The 21,527-nt window shown below is 39.3% G+C and overlaps 1 protein-coding gene across 1 annotated transcript in view; it reads left to right on the forward strand.

Moving 5' to 3' along the window:
* Positions 1-214: 214 nt before the first annotated feature.
* Positions 215-21,527, forward strand: part of gramd2aa (GRAM domain containing 2Aa) — a gene marked incomplete at its 3' end in the record, with an annotated part of 28,908 nt that continues 7,595 nt past the window's right edge. The window contains exons 1-6 of the mRNA XM_084541590.1: positions 215-656; positions 9,753-9,857; positions 17,085-17,142; positions 18,458-18,530; positions 19,985-20,088; positions 20,637-20,735. Coding sequence (XP_084397716.1) covers positions 517-656; positions 9,753-9,857; positions 17,085-17,142; positions 18,458-18,530; positions 19,985-20,088; positions 20,637-20,735 — 579 coding nt within the window. The 5' untranslated portion in view covers positions 215-516. The remainder of the gene's footprint in view (positions 657-9,752; positions 9,858-17,084; positions 17,143-18,457; positions 18,531-19,984; positions 20,089-20,636; positions 20,736-21,527) is intronic.

Consider the following 21,527-nt stretch of genomic DNA (forward strand, 5'->3'; position numbering starts at 1 on the left):
ATTTCCAGACAGGAACAGATTAAAGAATGAAATTAAAATTATTTGTAACTGTAGCAGTGGCTGTCAACAGTTCAGTCTCCTCAGTGCATCACAGTTTAAACCTTATCTCTTAGCTCCTGATGTGACATTCACTTGTATCAGGCAGCTGGGATATTTTTAACCGCCCCTAATGCTCCTGAACTGAGCGTACGCTCTGTGCATTAGCATAATGCAACATCAGTGACAGGGAGTGATTACGCCGGGGATGATTTTGTTGAGTGTAAACGTGAAATCTGATTATGCTCTCCGTTCGCCGGAGGGAGGAGGGAGAGCGAGAGAGAGAGAGAGGGGGAGAGAGAGTATGATTCAGAGAGGAAGGAGGGGTTAAGATACCAATGTGCTGAGCCGATGGCTTTTCCACAGAGCAGCTGGCTGGCATCAGGATAGGACAGGCCGCTCAGAGGAAGGATACCTCGAGGGTGGCTCTTCTTCCCCTGCTCGCTGTAGGACACGGAGGGTGACTTCCAGGTGGTGTTCATGGGATGCACTATCTACGCAGCCAGCCCTAAGGCCCTGCCTGCCGACGAGGCCCCAGGCCAGGACCGATACTACCAGCTCCCTCACTACCGCCACCCCCATGGTAACTGCAGTCAGAGGATAGCAGCCAGCAGAGCCAGGTCAGTGAACGCCACACAGGAAGTACAGGTGTTTGAAGGATGCTTGAACTGGGATGAACTTCATTATGTTTAACATTCAGTGTACATGTCTAAAGTAAACTGTGAAAAGTGAGTGTCAGGTGTTGGAGAGGTTTGTCCACTGATCTCAGGTTTGGAGGTTTTCGATCCCCGGCCGCTCCTCACTTTGGGCAAGACACTGGACCTGGCATTGCTCTGGATGGCAGGTGCATGACAGCTCTGCAGTCCTGATGAGAAACACTGTAAAGCACCTTGAGTACTACTCAGGTAGAAGAGAGCAGAGAAATAAGTTAGAAGACTTTGAAAGTGACAAAAAAAAGTCTTGAGTATCAAAAGACAGAAAAATGAAATAAAAAGAAGGAATTAAATCAACATTTTAGATGTAAGTCAGCAGGTCAGGATATTGCAGACTCTTTTCACACCTGCAGTTGCACAGTCTAATTCAACCACTAAAGTTTAAAAACCGTGACTCTACTATAAACCAAATTTGTAGCCGTGAGTAAGTTACACTCAGGTTTTAACTCATCTGGTGGGAGCTGCAATATTTTCCAGGATGATGCACATACTGAGACTCATCTGAAGTGTTGCATCCTCTTTGGGGAAAAAAAAACGTGAACTCTGATTACTGGTTGGAAAATGAATGCCACTCAACTTCTTAAAATATAGTTTCTTTCCATCAAGTCCTTTTTTTAGTTTGGTTTAGTGCAAAGTTTCCTTTGTCGAACCTCAAACTGAAATAAAAACAAAAACAATACATCCCCAACGTATCACATGTTAGCAGAATTACTGCTCATTTATCATTAATATCTGTTTATTTATAGATATTAACATTTAGAAGTTCTCCCTCAATCAATAGCTTACATGGATAAACTAATTATTAACACTATAACGAATACTGAGACCTTGACTCTGTGCCCTTAGTTAAGAAGTCTTCACTTAAAACATATAAACAGATTTGATGAAAAGAAAAAAAAGAAAAAATTAGATATGGATATAAACCTTAGAGAATATCTTTAACTCTTTAACTGTGGCCTCTTGTAAATAATAAGCCGTTTCTTCTTCTTGTTCTGTGCGTCCTCGACCTTCATTTAGACTTTAATAAATAACAATACATCCAAAATAAATTTAGTTTTACATTTGTTTGATGTTTGCCTTGAAAATAACTTAAATTAATGCTTTTAGTTGATAGTTTTCTATTATTTATTCATGTTTTATATGAATAAACAGATATAATATGTTCTTTATATAAACAAAGGCAAATGGACTAGTTTGAGTCTTCTTGTCCGATTGTCTTTGTTGTAGGTTAGTTTTAGATAAACCATGACCTGGATGACTGAGACTCTTCACAGACATACAGTACCACTGAAAAGCATTTGCGCTCCTCACACATTGTGACATTTCTGCATAAAAATGACTCAAAGCTTCAGGGGAAGTCCTGAACGCAGACAATGAGAACCCAATCAAACACGGTAAATGGAAATATTAAGCTTTTTGTATTTGTTTATTTGAGAAAATTAATCGAGCTGTTTCTTCTTGTTGTTCTGTGCGTCCTCGACCTTCATTTAGACTTTAATAAATAACAATACATCCAAAATAAATCTAGTTTTACATTTGTTTGATGTTTGCCTTGAAAATAACTTAAATTAATGCTTTTAGTTGGTAGTTTTCTCTAATTTATTCACGTTTAATATGAATAAACAGATATAATATGTTTTTTATATAAACAAAGGCAAATGGACTTGTTTGAGTCTTCGTCAGATTGTCTTTGTTTTAGGTTAGTTTTAGATAAATGACCTGAATGACTCTTCGAAGACATACAGTACCACTGAAAAGCATTTGCGCTCCTCAGACGTTGTGACATTTCTGCATAAAAATGACTCAAGGCTTCAGGGGAAGTCCCGAACGCAGACAATGAGAACCCAATCAAACACGGTAAATGGAAATATTATGCTTTTTGTATTTGTTTATTTGAGAAAATGAATCATTTGTTCAGATCTGCCAAGTGCAAAAGTAAGTGAACCCTTGTTTTCAGTAACTCCCTAATAACAGCAACTTAACATTTCCGGTAACTGCTGGTCAGTCGTCTACAACGGGTTGGAGGAGTTTAAGCCCATTCCTTAGAACAGAACTGCTTCAGTTCTGAGATGTAGGTGGGTTTCCTCACATTAACCGTTTGCTTCAGGTCTTTCCACAACATTTCTATTGGATTAAAATCAGGAATTTGACTCGGCCGTTCCGAAACCTTAATTTTGTTCTTTTCGTACCACGACTTGTGATCTTCGGCTCGTTGCCTCGCTGCGTGACTCAATTTCTTTTCAGATTCATCTCATGGACAGATGTCTTGATATTTGTTTTTTTAGAACTGGTTGGTATAATTCAGAATTCACTGGTCCATCAATGATGGCAAGCTGTCCAGACCCGGATGCAGCAAAACAGGCCCAAGCAAGGACATCACCACCTCACCTACCAACATTGTCCCAATAGTCGTCTGGCTTGTTCATGTTGATCAAACATGCAGATGAAGAGCAGAAATGTTCTGTTTGGAGAGCAGTGTCCTTATGCTTGCCACTCTGCCTTCATACCATTGTTGTTCAGTGGATTCATGAACATAAACATCAGCCAATGTGGCTTTTAGTTGCTTAGAAGTTACCCTGGGTTCCTTCCTTTCCAGTCTGATGAGCAGCAGCAACTCTTGCTCCTTTGTCTGCACCGTCACACACGCTCATAACTTTGTGTGGTGAAGATCAGACTCTCGACAAATCCCGAGTCCCATCACACTGATTGGAACCACTTCTGAACAGATGGGCTCTAATTTGGTCTTGAAATCAACTTGTTATCCTAGAGGTGCACTTACTTTTGCACCTCACAGATGTCAAATTTTGCTGCATTAACAGATACCAAAGTGTAATATTTCTGTTTCATTTGTGTGATTGGGTTCTCTTTGAAAACTGTCACGACTAGTGTGAAAATCCGCTGATGTTTTTAGTAATTGTTACGCAATGCAATGTCAAAAACTCCTAAACGGTAAAAATACTTTGTACATACTGTATGTACAGATAGATTTGTTGAAGACAGATATTTAAAATATGCATATAGAACAAGTTTGATCTCATTAACTATGGCCTATCCTCGCCCCCTGTAATAAATGACAATATATTCTCAGTATATCTTGTTCGCCGGGTTACTCCTCATTTATTACAACTGAAAGCCTTAAAGACTTCAGATTATAGAGCGGTGGGAACATCTGGTTTTGCATTTGTTTTGCAGTCGTTAGCCTTGATGCTTCTAGCCGGTAGTTTGCTCTTATTTTATACACATCTAATTCACAAAATATCCACTTTAACATGTTTAAATAGATCTAAAACAAAGGCATCTGAGTCATTTAGGTTATTAGAAATAACAATAATATACCACACATTAACAGCGTTATTGCTAATTCATTTAGCCTTAGTGTGGGGTTAGTGGGGTTAGTGTGTGCTTCACCTCACTGTGTGCTTTGTGTTCACTAATTCACGGATGGGATAAATGCAGAGACCAAATTCCTTGTATACCCAAGTATACTTGGCCGATAGACACTTAATCTCTAATCTTAAGGAGATCAGTTTATAAAGTAAAAAAAAGTAAAGTATAATATATAAAACAGAGGCAAATGGACTTGTTTGAGCCCCTTTGTCAAGTTGTCTGTGTTTTAGCTTTGTTTTTAGATACACCATGATGTTGATGACTGAGAGTCTTCACAGACATCGGTATAAATAGATCAAAACATTTAAAATATGGCCATAAAACCTCTGTGGAGCTCATTAACCATGGCCTACCCTCTTATTTTATTTTTCAGTTAACATTCTTGTATAATAATGAGCCTTCTTTTTGTTGTTCTGGGCGTCTGTAGGGGAAAAGAAATAGCCGCAGTTTAATCCCCTGGCTCTTGTAAACAGCCCACACTTGACTAATAGGTAAGCTCAACCCACCTCTCTACACTCAGACGCACTTCAGAGGACGCTGCTGCAGCTCAACGCCACTCTCTGCTTTGGCTTTGACCACTAAGGAAGTTTAATTTCTCAGTTTTTGTTTTTCTTTTGTTTTTTGTTTTTTTATGGATAAAGAGCTAAAAATGAACTGACCGAGAAATGAAGCACACACCTGCGGAGTTTAGAGGCGCTACGAGGCGACAAGTCAGCGGAAAAAGTCGTGGCAGCCTCTGAGCTACAGGTAGGAGACGTTGATCAAGTTAGGAAAGCGAAGAAGAAGAAGAAGAGGGGGGCTTCCGGTAGGGATTTCAAAATAAGTGCACTGGTGACTCGTTTAGGACGTGAAACGGGGGCGAAGGAGACTTGTGTAAAATGTTTTTAGTGATTAATGATCGCAACTAGCAACTGCTTACATATTCAAATTAAAATTATGATATAGTTTTGTATAAAATTCACGAGCGCAAAAACTAAAAATAGGATTTATATATATTTTGCTAGAATACAGTTCCAAATTATGAAATATCATGCTCAACTGATCAGTGTTTATATTATACTATACCTGACGCACTAAAGACTATGCTTATTACAAAACTGAATCGCATTGCGCTTTTATTTTGAAGAATCGGATTATTTCCGGTGTTCGCTTCTGCTTTTATTAATAAATGGAAGCGTTTATTCAAACACGCAGGTGTTTTACATGCAGATATGTTTCAGGAATTCAGTGTGGAGCTGACATATGTGACAACCTTTGCCGTGTAGTGCGTTTTAACTTTATTATTAAAACATAATAGCTCACATTAATCTGGCATCAAACTAAAGGTGTGGTAGGTTCACTAATTTCTTAGCAATGACAAAGATATATTTCTAAACTGATTTAATGTTTGTAAAGTCTTAAAGAAACTACACATTCATACAAAAAAAATACTTTTTTTGTTGTTTTTTTGGCAATACTATCAATTTTCCCTTTCCCCCTAAAACTCCTTTCAACAGTATTCACTGACCTCCTTTTAATCTTCTTCTGTGAGACGAACATTTGGAGCCTTGTGCTGGCTTAAAAACACTCTTCCGTCATCAAAGGCTGTTTTGAGGTGCTTGCACAATGGGGAGGTTATTTCAGGAGATCTCAAGCAGTGCAGATAGAGTATCTCAGAGTCCAAAGGCTGTATGCTGCACTTTCACAGCCTATCTGTGAAATACCAGAAGGCCAAATAAAGTTAAATGCAGGGAGGCCTGGGTCTGATGACACCAAGTAATGCACCAAAGCTCTGAAAATGATTTACATAAGGTGCAGACAACTTAAACAATCTCTAACAACAGCAGAAATCCACCATCAGCTTCTTAGACACGTTAAATCATCCCCTGTAAACTATCCAAAAACATCTGCCTGCTTTTTTTCTGCTCATGCGTTTTCTTAAAGGTTCATATTCAGTGCATTTATATCTTTGTTTTTTGCTGCAGTAACTTATTGAGAAATTATTTGCTTCAAGTACTGCATGTGTGGAAGGAAGTGTGAAGTTGATGTAACTTTTATCACTAATGCAGATCAGCACAGCCTCGCAAACAGACTTGACTCTGGATTGTGAAAGAAAAATTTTAAATTTGCATCGTACAACAACTTGCAGGGAAATGAATGTCCGGTGTCGGAGAAAGTGCAGCGATCCTTTAGCATCTGTCTCAGTGACAAGCAGCCTTAACAAGATTACCCTTTATTGGATTGGAGGATGTCTTGTGACAGCGCAAAATGCTTATCTCCAGAGACAAAGAAGGACAAGGAGGAGGAGTGACGGAGAGGTGGAGGCCTTTCAGTTAACGAAAACAAAAAAAACAAAAGAAAAAGAAGCAGGATGCATTCAATTGTAGACCAGGAGGGATGTTTTAAAGGAAAGTGCCAAACAGGAAGCAGCGTCTTGGTCTAACTTAAGGATTCACTATCAGATCACATCAGCTTAGAAATGAAGTTGTCCAATAAAGCCATGATGGTTCTCATGAGGCCGAATTGTGACATTAAACAAAATAAATAAGCGACTCGCTGCTTATTTACATTTGGAACTTGTCAGGCTGGTATATTCTGTCTTGCTTTAGTGGGCAACGCAAACAGTCAGACCAAAATTTGAACATGTGTGAGCGAGAAAAAATCACAGGTTTTGCTGTAGGTGAGGTGAGAATGTTTAATTTTGGATTGTTTGTTTAGCTCTAGTTCCAGGAAGCCCACGCAGACTAAATAAAACCCATTTTAGACGGTTGAAACATCCTCCTGGCCAAACTCAAAGGGATATAAGAAGAATGTTTATCCCAAGCCTGTCTATTTGTGTCACTGACAAAAATCTTATGATTAGTGCTGTTTCATAAGATTTTAGACAGCAAGTAAACATTATGTGGACGAGTTACCCAAAGAGCCAAAGTCTGTTCCCTGTGAGTTTTCGACAAGAACACACACTGGTGTCAAAAAAATTCCCAGCTGTTGGGTAAAGGGTCAAAAAGACAGTGTTGTCTCTATCTCAACTAAAAAAGGAGACGACCAACTGCCCAATATCCCTCTTTGTAAACTGGTTTTCACACTACACTGTGAATGAACCAATAGCTGTTTTGGAGGCACCACAATAATATAATTGGTATGCTTTTGAATTAAATTTGAATAGTGGCTTTTTACTATGGTCACAAAAAGTGTGGAGGCAAAACATGGTTCAGTGTCTAGCTGCATGTAACCTGTTCAGGTTTTTCTGTATGTTTTGAAGGTTTACCTCTGCCACACAGTGACATATGTAATGATATTGCAATGTTCGATTTCCTTCTGAAGAACAGCCAAGCATAACAACTTCCCTTTTAACTGGGGTTTTAAGCGAACTGCAGCAGTGCCACACAGCATTTTGCCCACATCTACGATCACATACTTCTCCTGAATCCCTTAAACTCAGTCTCGAGGTGAGAAACCTGTCCTCTTTTATCACAATAGGCCTTTCACCTCCCATTCAACCCGCTGTGATCACAGATAACCAGTCAGATGTAACACTGAGCTTCAGAAAGCCTTTATTGTTTGAACAGGTCAGCGGCTGACGTAAAGCTTCTGGCCAATTAGACATAATACACTGGAAACTGCTTGCAGGAGACTACTTCCATCAGCACCTGTAATTATACAGGAGCAGGTGGTAACAACTTCCCCTCTCCCAGAGGACAGTATGGCACAGGGCCGGCATGTGTTTATGTGTGCATGTGAGAAAGAAAGGGAACAAAATATGTGCAGGTGAGAGAAAGGAACAAAATACATGGTACAGCTTGTATAATATGGCAACGCTGCAAGCACAAAACAATAATTTTATTCTAAATAAAGCCCTAGGTGTTACTTCTGCAGGAGCATGGAAGATTACTTAAGTAGGAAAAATTGATTAGGCTTGTGTGGAAATGGCTAAAGGTCAAAGATAAACAGTGAAGATTGGTAGCTGGATTTAGCTAAATGAAATTGCAAGCTGAAAGTAATAGTTAAAAAGGAGCTAAAAGTACTAAACCATTTAAAACATTACCTAATGTAATGGGTAAACAGAATCGTTAAATAATTGTTAGCTAAAACTAATACACGATTAAACTCGTTAGCTAACGTAATGGATAAACAGCTACAATTCTTAGCTCTTAGTAATGTTAGCTTAAAGTAAAAGATAAAATGTTTGTTATTGTTAGATAAAAAATAAGCTAAAAGCAGCTGTTAGCTAAAGGTTATAAACAGATAAAATAATTAGCTAATATAAAAGATAAACTTGTTAACTGGAAGTATAAGATAACAGACAGTTAAAACCACAAGCCATTGTTAGCTAAAAGCAGCTGTTAGCTAGAAACAGTTGTTAGCTAGAAGCAGCTGTTAGCTAAAAGCAACTGTTAGCTGGAAGCCACTGTTAGCTAAAAGCACTTGTTAGCTAAAAGAAGCTGTTAGCTAAAGGCCATGGTTAGCTAGAAGCAGTTGGTAGCTTAAAAACCATGGTGTGTAAATGGTTGAAATTGTTATCTAAATGTAAAAATAATGAATAGCTAAAGCTAAAGTGGTGGTTTAACAGATATCAGCTAAAGTGGATAAAGATAGCGAATAAGCAGTTGAGTTAAAAGTTTGTGAAATAGATAAATGTAACAAACAAGAAGATTAAATTGGGAACTAAATGAAGATGATATCAGTACAGCCAATGAAAATAATCAGCTAAAAATAATGGATGAACAAACATTTAATGGACAAAAAAGGATAAAAGTGATGAATAATAACAATGACAATTCAAATGTATAATAACATTTTAATAAGAACCCCTCTTTATATAACCAGTAATTGGCTTCAAGCTGAGTGGGACATGACAGGTATAGTGTATCTAATCTATTTGAGTGATCTGCATCACTCATCTGTTTTTCTGACGCTTTTGTAGCCGCATAGTAGATGGAGAATGCTTGAAGGTTTGTTTTCCCTCCCACACGAAGCCATTTGCCGCCATCCATTTTGAACTGCATGCAAAACAATTTCAACGAGCCATTACAATAACCTGAGCCACATAATCCATTACGAAGCTGGGATTTGGCTCTCTTAGCATTTCACCTGAATCCTTCCTTCAGTGAGCTGCTTATATGAGTCTGTGTATCATGAGTGCTGCATGGATATGAACCTATATTATCTGTGGTTTGTTCTTCTTCTTTCTGTTTCCGGTAACAGTTAATTTCAAGAGACATTTGGCGCTGAAAAGTGTATAGGCCTATTGTATTTTTAAAATGCTTTGAGTCAGCTCATAGCAGCACATCAGGCCAGCCATCTGCACAAACTCTGAGGTGCTCTACTTATTTGCAAACATCTGTGTGAGAGTAGACACTGACCTAATTTACACAAGCACAAAGAGCACAACCTTATTTTCCTAAATAATCATTTTAATGTTAACAAGCTGAATCAGACTTTGAATGTTGCATCACGGCCGTGTTGATTTTAAAGACAGAGTCCACTTGTTTGCCCCGTATTTGGGAAGAGCTCTGTTTGAAGCCGTGTCTGGACACAAAAACAAACATTTTTTTTTTTTAACGTAGTGTACAGTACATGGAGATCGAGCAGAGAGGTGCCTGCTGTTAACATAGAGCCGTGTGTTTGTGTACTCAGGGCCAGGAGCATGACTGAGCAGCAGGAGCAGAGCGAAGAAACAGGCCTGCTCCCAACGCAGGACCTGGACCCCTCCAAGGACGATGACACACACGGACACTTCAGGCAAATCCCAAACACGCAAACACACACTGCTCCGCAACACTTGTCGTCTTTCCATGTGTTTTTTTTCCCCCCGGCACACCATCTGTATCCTGTGCATGGTCATGGGTTACAGCCCTGGGAGATTTATTTTCACAGCACTTATTTTGTGCTTTTATTTCAGCTGTATTTGATGTCAAACAATGGCCAAACAAGCACACACACCACACATTGACATAAAGAGACTGAGATTTACAAAGGGTGACCTTTTTTTTTTTTTATGTTAACCCCTCCGAGGCATTAGTGAATATATAGCACGTGTTTGGTCAACTTGTTGCAGTTATACTAGTAATAAAGGGATTTAATCTATCTCAACATATTTGTTTTTGCAAGAATGTATGTGTGTGTGCAGACAACATGCACATGTGTTATATAAGAGGGATTCCAGGCAGGAGCAGTGTAATCCTGGGGATTCTGTTCTGGGATGGGATTTAGCACAGAGGCATGGTGTATTAGTAGACTCAGTGAACGAGAGGGACAATTCACATGTACATACATTGAAGAGCATGTGTATGTTTTAACCTCTTCCACTACCCAAACTCACCCTGAGTCTTCTCTGTTGCAATATTTGATGTTGTAAATCTATGTCAGTTGCATTATACAGTATTAATATTAGCTGAATTAACTGATTTGTTGGTAAATATTGCCTTAAATTCATTACACGTTACCAAACTAAAGACATACAAAGCAAAAACAATCATTCTGAACCCTGTCTCTTACCAAATGATGTGTGAATACAGATATTCACTCTCATTTGAGCTCCGTTTTGGTCTCCACCTACTTATATTTAGCGTACAGTAAGCATACAGCGCAACTTAAACACAAATGGTTGTCTGTGGAAGTTAATGAGAGGCTTAGACTTAACCATAAATTAAAATACTAAACCAAAACCATTAGTTAAAAAGAGACTTTAAAAGATAGCCCTTAAGGTTAAGTGTTAAGACTCAAAAAACTGTGGTTGCAGTCAGTACACATAAAAGCACTCTATCCGCTATCTTTGAGCTATTTCACTCTGAATAACACAAACAAAAGCAAAGTTATTACACATTAAAATTCGCTCAAGTGATTTTATGTATAATATTTAAAATAAAAACACTTGTTCCGTCTTCTACACCGTTAAAATTCATTAAAGTTTCTGACAATCTTCAAGTGAGACAACACAATGGTGATTAAGCCTTTGACCCATTGAAGAAATTAAATATAATTCCTTTGCTTTCACAGTTTTATGGGTGTCTGTGATGACGTTCCCACGAAAGATCACAAGACAAACACTGTAACCCAACAGGTGACAAGGGTGGGTGGAGCTCACGCAACAGACTAACAGTCCTACTCACCTGTGTGTAAAACAGTGTATTGTATTTTAGAGTTACAAGTAAATATTACACTGGTCAAACAAATAAAAATAAAGATTTATACTTTTATACTACTGCTTTACTACTGAGGCATGGCCCCGGATGCCAATTGATTGACAGCGTGTTTGGACCTCAAATGCCGCATTAAGCTGGCACTATGTTACTACAGACAAACGCCTGACCCTTGTTGCTATGAGACGGACATAACGCACAACAAATAAAAACTGAGCTGGTCTCAGCTGGTCTCAATTGTCTTCAGCAGCCCAATGATGAGGTGAGGCGTCAACTAATCGTATGTGTTAATTTCATTAGTTGGTTTTAAAACGGGTGGCGACATCCAACAATATCCAGGAGCACAATTCTTGATAACATAGCTGGCCTCGTTTGACCCTAAAATCCATAGCGTGAACATTAGAAGTGACATTAAAATATTACACCTGCAATTATCACCTTTCACCATAGGTGACGCCAAAGAGTACGAAACAGATCTTTGAGATTGACACCAACAATGAACACAACCAGGTTCTTCCTAACTGTATAAGCTACATACTTTTAAAAGCACATAATAAAAACGTCGTTTGTTCAAAGTGCAAGGTTTGTTTTCATAATATGCTTTCTAACAATGCTGGGTTTTAAGTATTGCCAGTAAGAAAGATATCGAAGTTACCACTGGTGCACAGTCGCCTGGTCTTTGACCATAACACTCTTGGACATTGCTTCAAAATAAGAATTATACTTTCAGTTTTGAAAAAGGAAATAAATTTGTGGATACTTTGTAGTCTCACAGTAACTCCATCCTCCTCTCTCAGGGCTTCAGTCCCAATTTCTCCTCCTCCAGCTAAATTATTGACTGTGAGTCCACTGCTGCACCGGCCACCGATGGGAGGTGTTCGCTTTCTAATTTAGGATTCAATTTAGGATTCTTTGAGCTTGTAATTAGTTTGACTATTCTGCCTCACAGCCAAGGGCACTGTGATACATGAACAAAGGCGCATGCGTGAACACACAGACACACTTGGAGTAGGCAACATTTCGATTTGCTCATGGTATAAGGGGTACTTGGGAAAACCAACCTATGTATTTTGCTGTTGTTTACGTGCTGTCGCTATTCTTATTTTAGACAGAACATTTGATGGTTTCCTCTTGGGCCTGAGACTTTAAAACCTCAGAAATTAACATGAAGTGACATTTTGGTGAAACCATACATGGTTGTATCACCACAACATGACCTTGTTTACACTGCAAAAGAAAGGCTTTACCTTGATACTCCACATTCACAGCTCTCCTGGCGGCACAGTGAGAAATGCCTGCGGCAGTTTTCTCCTTGCGTTCGACTAAATTGTACTAGCAGTATTGATTAAGACCTGGATGTTGTGTAAAAGAAAGAGACAGATGGAAAGCGAAGAGTAGGGAGCCAGTTAGTCCCCACGGAGCTGCCCGTGTTTTTAATAATCACTCTCTTCACTCCACCTGAGAGTGCAGAGCCACCACTGTGTAGCCTATTTATAGGCAGAAACCAGCAGGCAAGAGGAGCAGCACACATGCACCTTTGTTTGTAATATGGTCACAAGATGAAGGGATGTTTCTTCCAGGAGGTAGAAGGAAAATGTTGCACATCAAGGACAAATTCAATAAAATAATTAAATGTTGCAGAGGGTAGTGTTTAACTCCTCCTCCTAATGACCTAATTACTGCTGTGATTTAGTTTGGTTATGGATTAAATATTATATATCCTGGTCTCTAAATCAATTTTAAATTGTGTTGTGATTCTTTACAGTTACACGTACATGTCACACGTATTTTCGACATGCACAATAATATTGCATTAAGATCTGTGCCAACAGCGAGCACGGCAAGACCTTTCAAGTTCAATTGCGTTAGCTTTGGCTGTATCCTTTGCCTTTGCCTTTGCTTTGGCTTTCTGTCAAGTTTTCTGTTGTTGCACGGCACAGATGGAGTTTACGAAGGTAACAGTTGCAGATTTACCATTAATATTCTTGTTATTTTTATAACAATTGCTTTTGAGTAATTTGAGTTAAAAAATAACATTGGCTAAAATTATGACTCTTACTGCCAGATTTGATCAGCTGTAGCTAGCAAGCTAATAAGCATTAATTAAATGTTAAGTCGTTTAAAAACCACTGACATTGTAATAGTACAGCTTTATTTTTATGACAGTCTTTTAATGTAAAATTAATCTAAAATATGCACTTGAACACTTCATGTATGATATCTAGCCAATATGTGGTGACCAGCGGTTTGTAGCAGCATTAGCTTGCGAGCTAATTAAGCTAATTAAAAATACAGGATATATTCATTTTATCTATCTCCAACTAAAACCAAAAGGAGCTCGATGTAAAACAGTTAAAGTTACTATTTTATATTTTCCCTTTCAACTGTTCAATTTTTTTATGTATTTTGCTTGTGAAGATGATGCACATTAAGTGAGACACTTTAAGGTGTGCTGATCCAGCAGGTGAGCTGTCACAGCTGTACTGCTCTGTTGTAAACAAAAGAGCCACACACAGCTGGCAGCCATAGCGCCCGTCAACCCCCTCTGCTCTTTGACACTGTAACCCTGCTTGGATCTTTTTCTAGCCGATGTTTATTTGCATACAGAGCGCAAAACTGTGATCGGATCTTGAGTGCTCAAACAAGATATGTGGAGCCGCATTTTAATGCCACAGTTATCAAAGCAATAAAAGAAACACATGTACGGTAGACTTCCGTCCAGTAAAGCAACCACGGAGCAAATTTGTGAAGCTTATATGGTTCATTGCCGTTATGGAAAATAGGCAATAGTAGTTTGAAAAAACTGTTGGTCCTTCAGTCTCACGAATTTCAACAGCAGATTGAGTTTGCTACGTTTTCATGGCGATTGAACTGTCGTCCAGTGGACACTTCTTCTAAACCTTAAGAAAATAAAGATAAAAAACAGTCCTGAGTGCAAGAGATGGAAACCACTGCCCTAAACATGTCAACAGATCTGTCTCCAAGACGACTGCAATTTATGTGAACCTGTAGTCAGTCAAACCACGGTATGTTTTTAACATTTTCATGTGTGTTACCATTGCAAATGATTACTAGACAGTAATATAATAGTGGTTTTGCTTTGCATTGTGGCAGAAGACCTTCTGTGCAGCTCATGATTTTGACTCTCCACAGTCTTCGTGGTCAGTTCTTAGCATAATTTCTATTTCTATGACTGTTTCTCTCAACAATCTTAGTATATTTTTTAAGCCTGGCTAGTTTTTGCTCTTTGCCCTGGTAATTATTGGACTGCAATTTTGGTGTGCATATAGAAATTGCTGCCCTCTGGCCTTTAAAACCACACACTTATATACAACTCAGCTATAATTGAATTTTATTTGAATATTCAACCATTTTCAGTGGAGTTATGTGTTCCTTTATTGTTTACCCTTCCAAAATAATATAATTTCTGATGGTGATTTCTTGCTCAGTTTACAGTTTTTTCCTATTTAAATGTACACTGATCATTTTACTGTGCCCTTAGACACATTTCCCTGACTGATTATCTTGGCGTCACCCTCACAGACAGCCAGCGGCCTTGAGTTTGCCATCTCCACTGTGACAAAGAGCTTCATGGAAAGAAGCTGTGGAGTCAGGGAGAGTTGTTTGGGGACAGAGGTCACGCTATCTGCTTATACCCGGAGGAGCGTCTCTTATCAGAGCAGTGAGCAGGGCAACAGTGAGGAGGATTTTAACATAGAGTCATGTAGCTGTTTACAGTAATGGGCAGTGTTGAAGGACTGCTATTCTTTTAATGTACACTCAGTTTTTATACATATCTGTGCTGACAGCTAGTAAGGGTAGCAAGACTTTTCAAGTCATAGCCCTACTTGACTTTTGGTTTAACTTAGCGATAGCATAGTTACTGCTGCTACTTCTGTCAAATTTTCCGTACCCCATATGTGCTAGTAAGCCTCGCAAGTTTTAACCTATTGACAGTTAGCCTTTGCCTTAGCCTTAGCCTTAGTGTAGTAACTGTTACTACTTCTGTCTAGCTTTATAGATATGTGCTAGTGAGGGTTGCAAGTTTTTTCAAGTATTATCCTGTCGACAATTAGCCTTAGCCTTATAGTCTTAGATTTAGCCTTAGCCTTAGCCTTTGCCTTAGCTTTAGCCTTATCCCTTATCCTAGCCTTAGCATAGTAACTGTTGCAACTTCTGTTTAGCTTTATGTACTAGATATGTGCTAGTGAGGCTTGCAAGTTTTTTCAAGTTTTAACCTGTTGACAGTTAGCCTTAGCCTTTGCCTTACAGAACAGTGCAGCTAATATTGTAATGCTTCCTGGAGGCATTTTTATGCTTATATGTTTTTATGTTAATGTTCTTTATGTTTATAAGTTTTATGCATAAAGCCTTGATTTGAAACATAACCACAAATAATACCTGACATGTTTTCTTTTAATATTGTGGAGTGGAAGTGAAAAGCATATATCTAAGTAAAGTACCTTAAAAGTATAGTACGTATAGTAAACAAGTTCATATTTGAATCTAAGTATGATCATAAGATTTATCTGACTGGCTATTGTTTTTCTAATACAACATAGCTGCTTGCATACTTGTGTGTATTTTTATATAACATTTTATATAAGTCATATAACTGCTAGTACAACATTTAAACCATTCAAGAGCAATGGCTTTGGACTCTGCATGAAGAAATCAGGACTTTCTGTATGTTCTCCCCTTCATTTGATGCATTTAATTCTTGCACAGTGTGAGAAATGGCTTGCATGGGTGAGATAATTCATCACGGAGCGGTGTACGTGAAACTGCAAAGTGGTTTCACCAGACCTTTAGTTTTATCAGTGCCTCCTTCAGCAAAAGTATTTCTGAAACCGCATCTTGTGCTTGATGTCAATCACCTAGCACTCTCAGAGAGATACGTGCGCTGTAGAAGGACTCTCTGACAAGATCTGTCAACAACATGCTGCTTTTCAGTCTTTACTGTTGCGTACATGTCTTTTTTAACTGGGACAGGAGTTCATTTCAGTGTCTGCCTTAGCAGTAGATATGAGTATCATGCTGTGACATCTGCTGCTCTGCTCCAACTATTCCTCCTGAGGCGAGTTTGATGTCAGTCGTGCGTGCTTCAGTGCTTGCATGTGTGCATCCTCATGTACTGTCAAAAAGGCGACACGGATAATTTCCTGACATAATCGCTGTTTGTGTTAATATTTATCTTCAACTTTATCGTTTTGTCTCTCAGTATTTACGCACATGGTGATGGTTATCTCGTCATATGGAAGCTTTGACCTATTTTCACGCATTTACCAGTTCATTAGGTACACTAGTGAAAATTAATACATTCTAATATAACAGTCCAGACATTTATGTTAAAGGAGGGTGTAGTTTGTGATGGTGTTATTTAATTAAACACTAAATTCTTATTTAGCCTAGCCCAGTGACTAAAACTGGGTTGTCAAAATAATAGGAACATGTGTTGGTACAACACAATACAATTCAGTAGTAGAATACAAACCACAGCCTCCAAAATGAAAACACAATATCATAACCTTCATCAAGCTAAGAGTTCTTGCAGGACTGTTGTATTGGAGTGCATTTGTTTTGCAAGTGAGTGTATACGTGCACACACGTATACAAGCTAACCACCATTTGTCATGCTGTTTTTGCCTACTTCAGCTCAAAGGAAGGTATTAATCTACCTTCAAAACACTAAATGCGCAGTTTTTATTTATAGCAGCGCATTCAGATAATCTACAATCTACGTTTGTAGTTCCACGGTATGCTGAGAGGTAAAAAACCACATCAGGAAATTCATTTGTAAATAATTTCTTTTTCCTTTTCGTTGCAGGTTTCAGCTGATTGAAGACCTGTCATATGAAGATGTGAAGAAATGTTACAGGGGCTCGGTGAGTCTGCTCTCTCTTCTTTGATTGTAGTTGTTAATGTTGTCTGTGATTGAGTCCAACCAGCTGTTTTTGTCTTGACCCAGATGTCAAATAAAAGTGGCATTGCCTATTAAAACGGCACTTTCTCTCTCTCTGGAGCGCAAAATATTGACGTGAGAAAATAACTAAATGCAACAAACTAATCTGGTTTGATGTGCGACCTCCATTTTTGTACATTGGTTAAATTAATCTCAACATTTCTTTGGCTTCATTCACGTCAGAAAATTATTATTATTATTATTATTTTATTAACGGTTAATATTAATCTTGGGCTATTCCCCAGTGGTGATCGAGAACCTCCTCATTACTGTAACCTATTCTAAGTAGCGTAGTCCCGAGGACAGGAGCTGCTCAAGCACGAGCTATTAATAGAAAGACAAAAACAGGAGCAGCAGACAACAACAGAGATACGAGCTGAGGGAAAGATAGACGGGATACAGAGCAGGACAGGAGGAAAAAAAAGGGACAGATAATCTTGAGGGGAGATATCCAGAGCTGCAAGTGAGTTTGAGCTGTCAGAGAGGAGAGTGAGGAATGAAGGAGACCTCTTGTGTGTTCAGGGAAGAAAATGTATGATTTTTCTTGAATTTTAGGTGTCACAGGCTGGCGCTACAGTCAGGAGGAGAAGCTGACAGATGAAGAGGAAGGGAAAGAGGAAAGGCAGAGGAAGAGTAGTGAATAGCAACTGTGTGTTTTTTCAGCTCAGAATGACGAAGGGCAGGGAGTGTGTGTGTAAAGGAAGGAGAAGAAGGAGAGGGAGGGTGTCAGCTGGGTGCTGCAAAGTGTAGAGTCACCGGAGAGTGTATTTGAGACAGAGAAAGAGAACCTTGTAGTTGAGAAAGAGCTCAGTGGCTGTAAACTGAGGCGTTGCTGCTGTAAGTCTGCAGTGTGTGGGTGTGTGTGTGTGTAGGTGTAGACATTAGAGCCAGGTGTGTGTTTGTACGTGCATGTTGGCTAGAGGTAGCAGCACGGAGGCAGTCCTCCATCCAGTAACTGACCGGCGTCAGGGGGACAGTGTGTGTCTTGCAGCAGCTTGCTCCAGGCCTTGGATGTGCGTGAATGCGTGTGTGTGTACGGTGCCAACGTGCTGAGCCTGGTGCAGAGCTCCTCGCGTCCTTTGAGGGAGAGGGTGGTGTCTGCGCCGAGCGGAGCCGGAGAGGCCGGTGGCAGTGGTGGTGGTGGTGGTGGAGGGGCAGGCGGTGCCGGTGCCGGTGCTGTGCAGGCAGGCCGGTCCACAAAGGAGCTGCTCATGACTCTGCCCTGTCCCTCTGCACAGACTGTCAGCAAGTACAACTCGCAGTACCACAAGCTGTTCCAGTGTGTGCCCAAGGATGAGATCCTCATGAAAGGTACTGTCATTTTGAATTTAGAAAAAGTTAAGGTTGTGTTTTGTTATTTTTGTTATTTGCTGCTAATGTATAGAATCGGAATCATAATGCCTTTATTGTAAGCAGTACAACGAGAGTTAGTCACCTCCTTTGTGGTTTTGTGTAAGAGCAAAAGAAGACAGTATAAAAACACAGTATAAAAAAACAATAAAGTGCAGATAAGAGAAACATAAAAAATAAAAAAACACTCAACAACAACTCGACAGTAATAATAGGTCAAAGCAATAGGAATAAATATGTTTGTGTATATACATATATTTGTGTAAGTGAGGTTGATTTTTTTTTTACGGGCATATTGTACAGTACTAGTGTCAAGTATTGATCAGATAATACACATTGAAATTGCACATTTGAAACTGTATATTAGCATTTTAATAACATCTAATATGAGATAATATAACAATTATTGTCATCTTGAGCAGCCATTAGAGATATCTCACAGTCAGAAATGTATTAATCATATATCAGAATTGCAATTAATAAAGAAATTTGTCAAGAAAATCTGTAAATTCAAGCTTTCCAGCTGTGTGGATTTTCTGTTTTATATAATTCCACATTAAATATTACCACTACTCAAGCAGAACAAATAACTTCACCTTGGCTCTGGACAAAATTATTAACTTATTCAATACTACATACTACTCATTCAAAAATGAATGTAAGGCGATACATTACTGACCCCAGCTCCACCTAACCCCAACCTTGCATCTTTTATATTAAACACATATAATTAATAGAAGCCAAGTGGAGACAGCCATTTGCTGTTTGAAGTAATTTACCGACCACGTAGCAGTAGCTATCTTAGCATCAGTCACTACACGTGCCTCTTCGCTCACCCTCCAACTCTGAAAGTGGAGCTGTGTCCCAAATCACTCCCCTGTTCACCTGTCGAGTTGCATGCTGATCAATTTGACATCTGTAAAATGCAACAGATTGCATCGTGGGATTATGGCCAGAAAGTTGTGTACATGCCATGTGCACTGATAAATTTGCACACATTCAAACACTCACATACTTGTGGACGGTAAATGTGGTGCACTGTAGAGGAGGTAAATGGCCTTGTGTACTATATCCAGCAAACATTTTAATAACCATTGGTTATACAATATGTCTTTGTATTTTGGCTGCCTTTGACTATCTTGTCCATCTTTCGTTGCTCTTGTTTAAATTCTGTGGCCCAGTTTAGCTCAAAAACACTTCAAGTTCAGGTTCAGATTCCTGTTTGCACTTTTCAAACTGGTTTACCATAAATCTTGATGCTAAATGCACCATGTCAACGCAAAACCTATGATGTGAAACATTAAGAGCTTAATCATTTTAAAGTTGAAGAACTTGCGAGAGACTGCTTTAATAGTCTTGTGTGTTTACATGCAGTTTAAAGTGTTGAACGTGTTTTTTGTCTCTTCTGTTCTCAGTGTACTCCTGTGCTCTTCTCAGAGATATCCTTCTACAAGGCCGGCTCTACATTTCCAGGAACTGGTTGTGTTTCTATGCCAACCTTTTCGGCAAGGACATCAAGGTAGGAGTGACTGACAGACGGTTTAATAAACTCAGGCTGACTGAGAAACCTGAACCGTGTGACTCCCAGTCACAATCTGACGTGCTGATTGGACGTCTTGGCAATTTATTTGACTGAAAGTCAGTCAGGGTTACGGGCAGACTTCAAGTTTGGCAGTCTTAATTCTTCAACATATAAGATTCCTCTGCCATATGTGTGTATGTACTGGAGAGTTATGTACCAAGAACAGGTCGTCTTACTGAGCCTTTAACCTTAACCAGCTATGTGAGTTTCTCTTTGATGCTGTTCATTGTACCTTTTCCTTCATTTCCTTGAAACCAGACCTTTCCTGACATCTCAGTGACAATAAGCTACTTATTCAGACTGCATTCCTCACATTCTGACTGAAATAAGACACGTTTTGTGTCCACTGCTGATTTTCTCCAAGGGCTTTTCCTCAGAGTATTCCCGTGTCTACCTTCCCTGCCGCTGTGTTGTCAACTTTAACAGGTTTTTAAGTTTGCATCGCTATAAATATAATTCTTTCTGCCTCTTTTCGTCTTCTCTAGGTGGCTATCCCTGTCGTTTCCGTGAGGCTGGTGAAGAAGCACAAAACGGCAGGCCTCGTACCCAATGGCTTGGCTATCACCACAGACACCGGCCAGAAGGTAAACACTTCCCTCACAGTCGCTGTAAATTGAAATACTAATGCTGATTAGCACAGCATGGCTGTACTTTCCAGAGGAGCTGTGATGGAAAAACAACACCAAGCTATAGATAGAAGCAGAGCGGAGTCCTCTCCTGGTAGCACAAGAGAGTGGAGGCTTATTCCACAATTACAACAATGTTCAGAGGTACCTCTGAACTTTCTGTCACACCACACTCAACTTCTCATCGGGTTGCTGCTTTCAGTGACAGCTCGTACCTTTCAACTCTTTTCCTAGCCTCAATGAGCCACAAATAATGACAGCCAATAAGCATGCAGTGTAATATTCAGCTGCCAGTTATTACGGCACTAAAAAGATCAACAAATACAAGGAAGTTTGTGCTTCCCAGAAGGTGTATTCTTCCTCCCAATGAATTACGTGCAACTTGAATTTGGAATCAAAACATTTGAAAACATTATTTGCTTAACTTTGCACTAACTGTTCAATAATTTGCCTCCAACAAAACAAACATGCCGTCATTTCAGAAATTGAATAGTTAGTTAATTAGTTATTTTATTAATACATCCGTCAGCCACAACATTAAAACCACTGACAGGAGAAGTAAATAACATTGACCATCTTTTGACAATTTAGTGTTCTGCTGGGAAACTATTGGACCTGGCATTCATGTGGATGTAACTCAGACATGCAGCACCCACCTAGACCAGACCAGGCACCCCCACCCCATAGCAGTGACACTCCTTGATGGCAGCAGCCATCCCCAGCAGGATGCAGCCTGACACAGACACACAA

Source organism: Chelon labrosus, assembly GCF_963514085.1.
Source record: "Chelon labrosus genome assembly, chromosome: 3".
NCBI classification, from domain to species: Eukaryota; Metazoa; Chordata; class Actinopteri; order Mugiliformes; family Mugilidae; genus Chelon; species Chelon labrosus.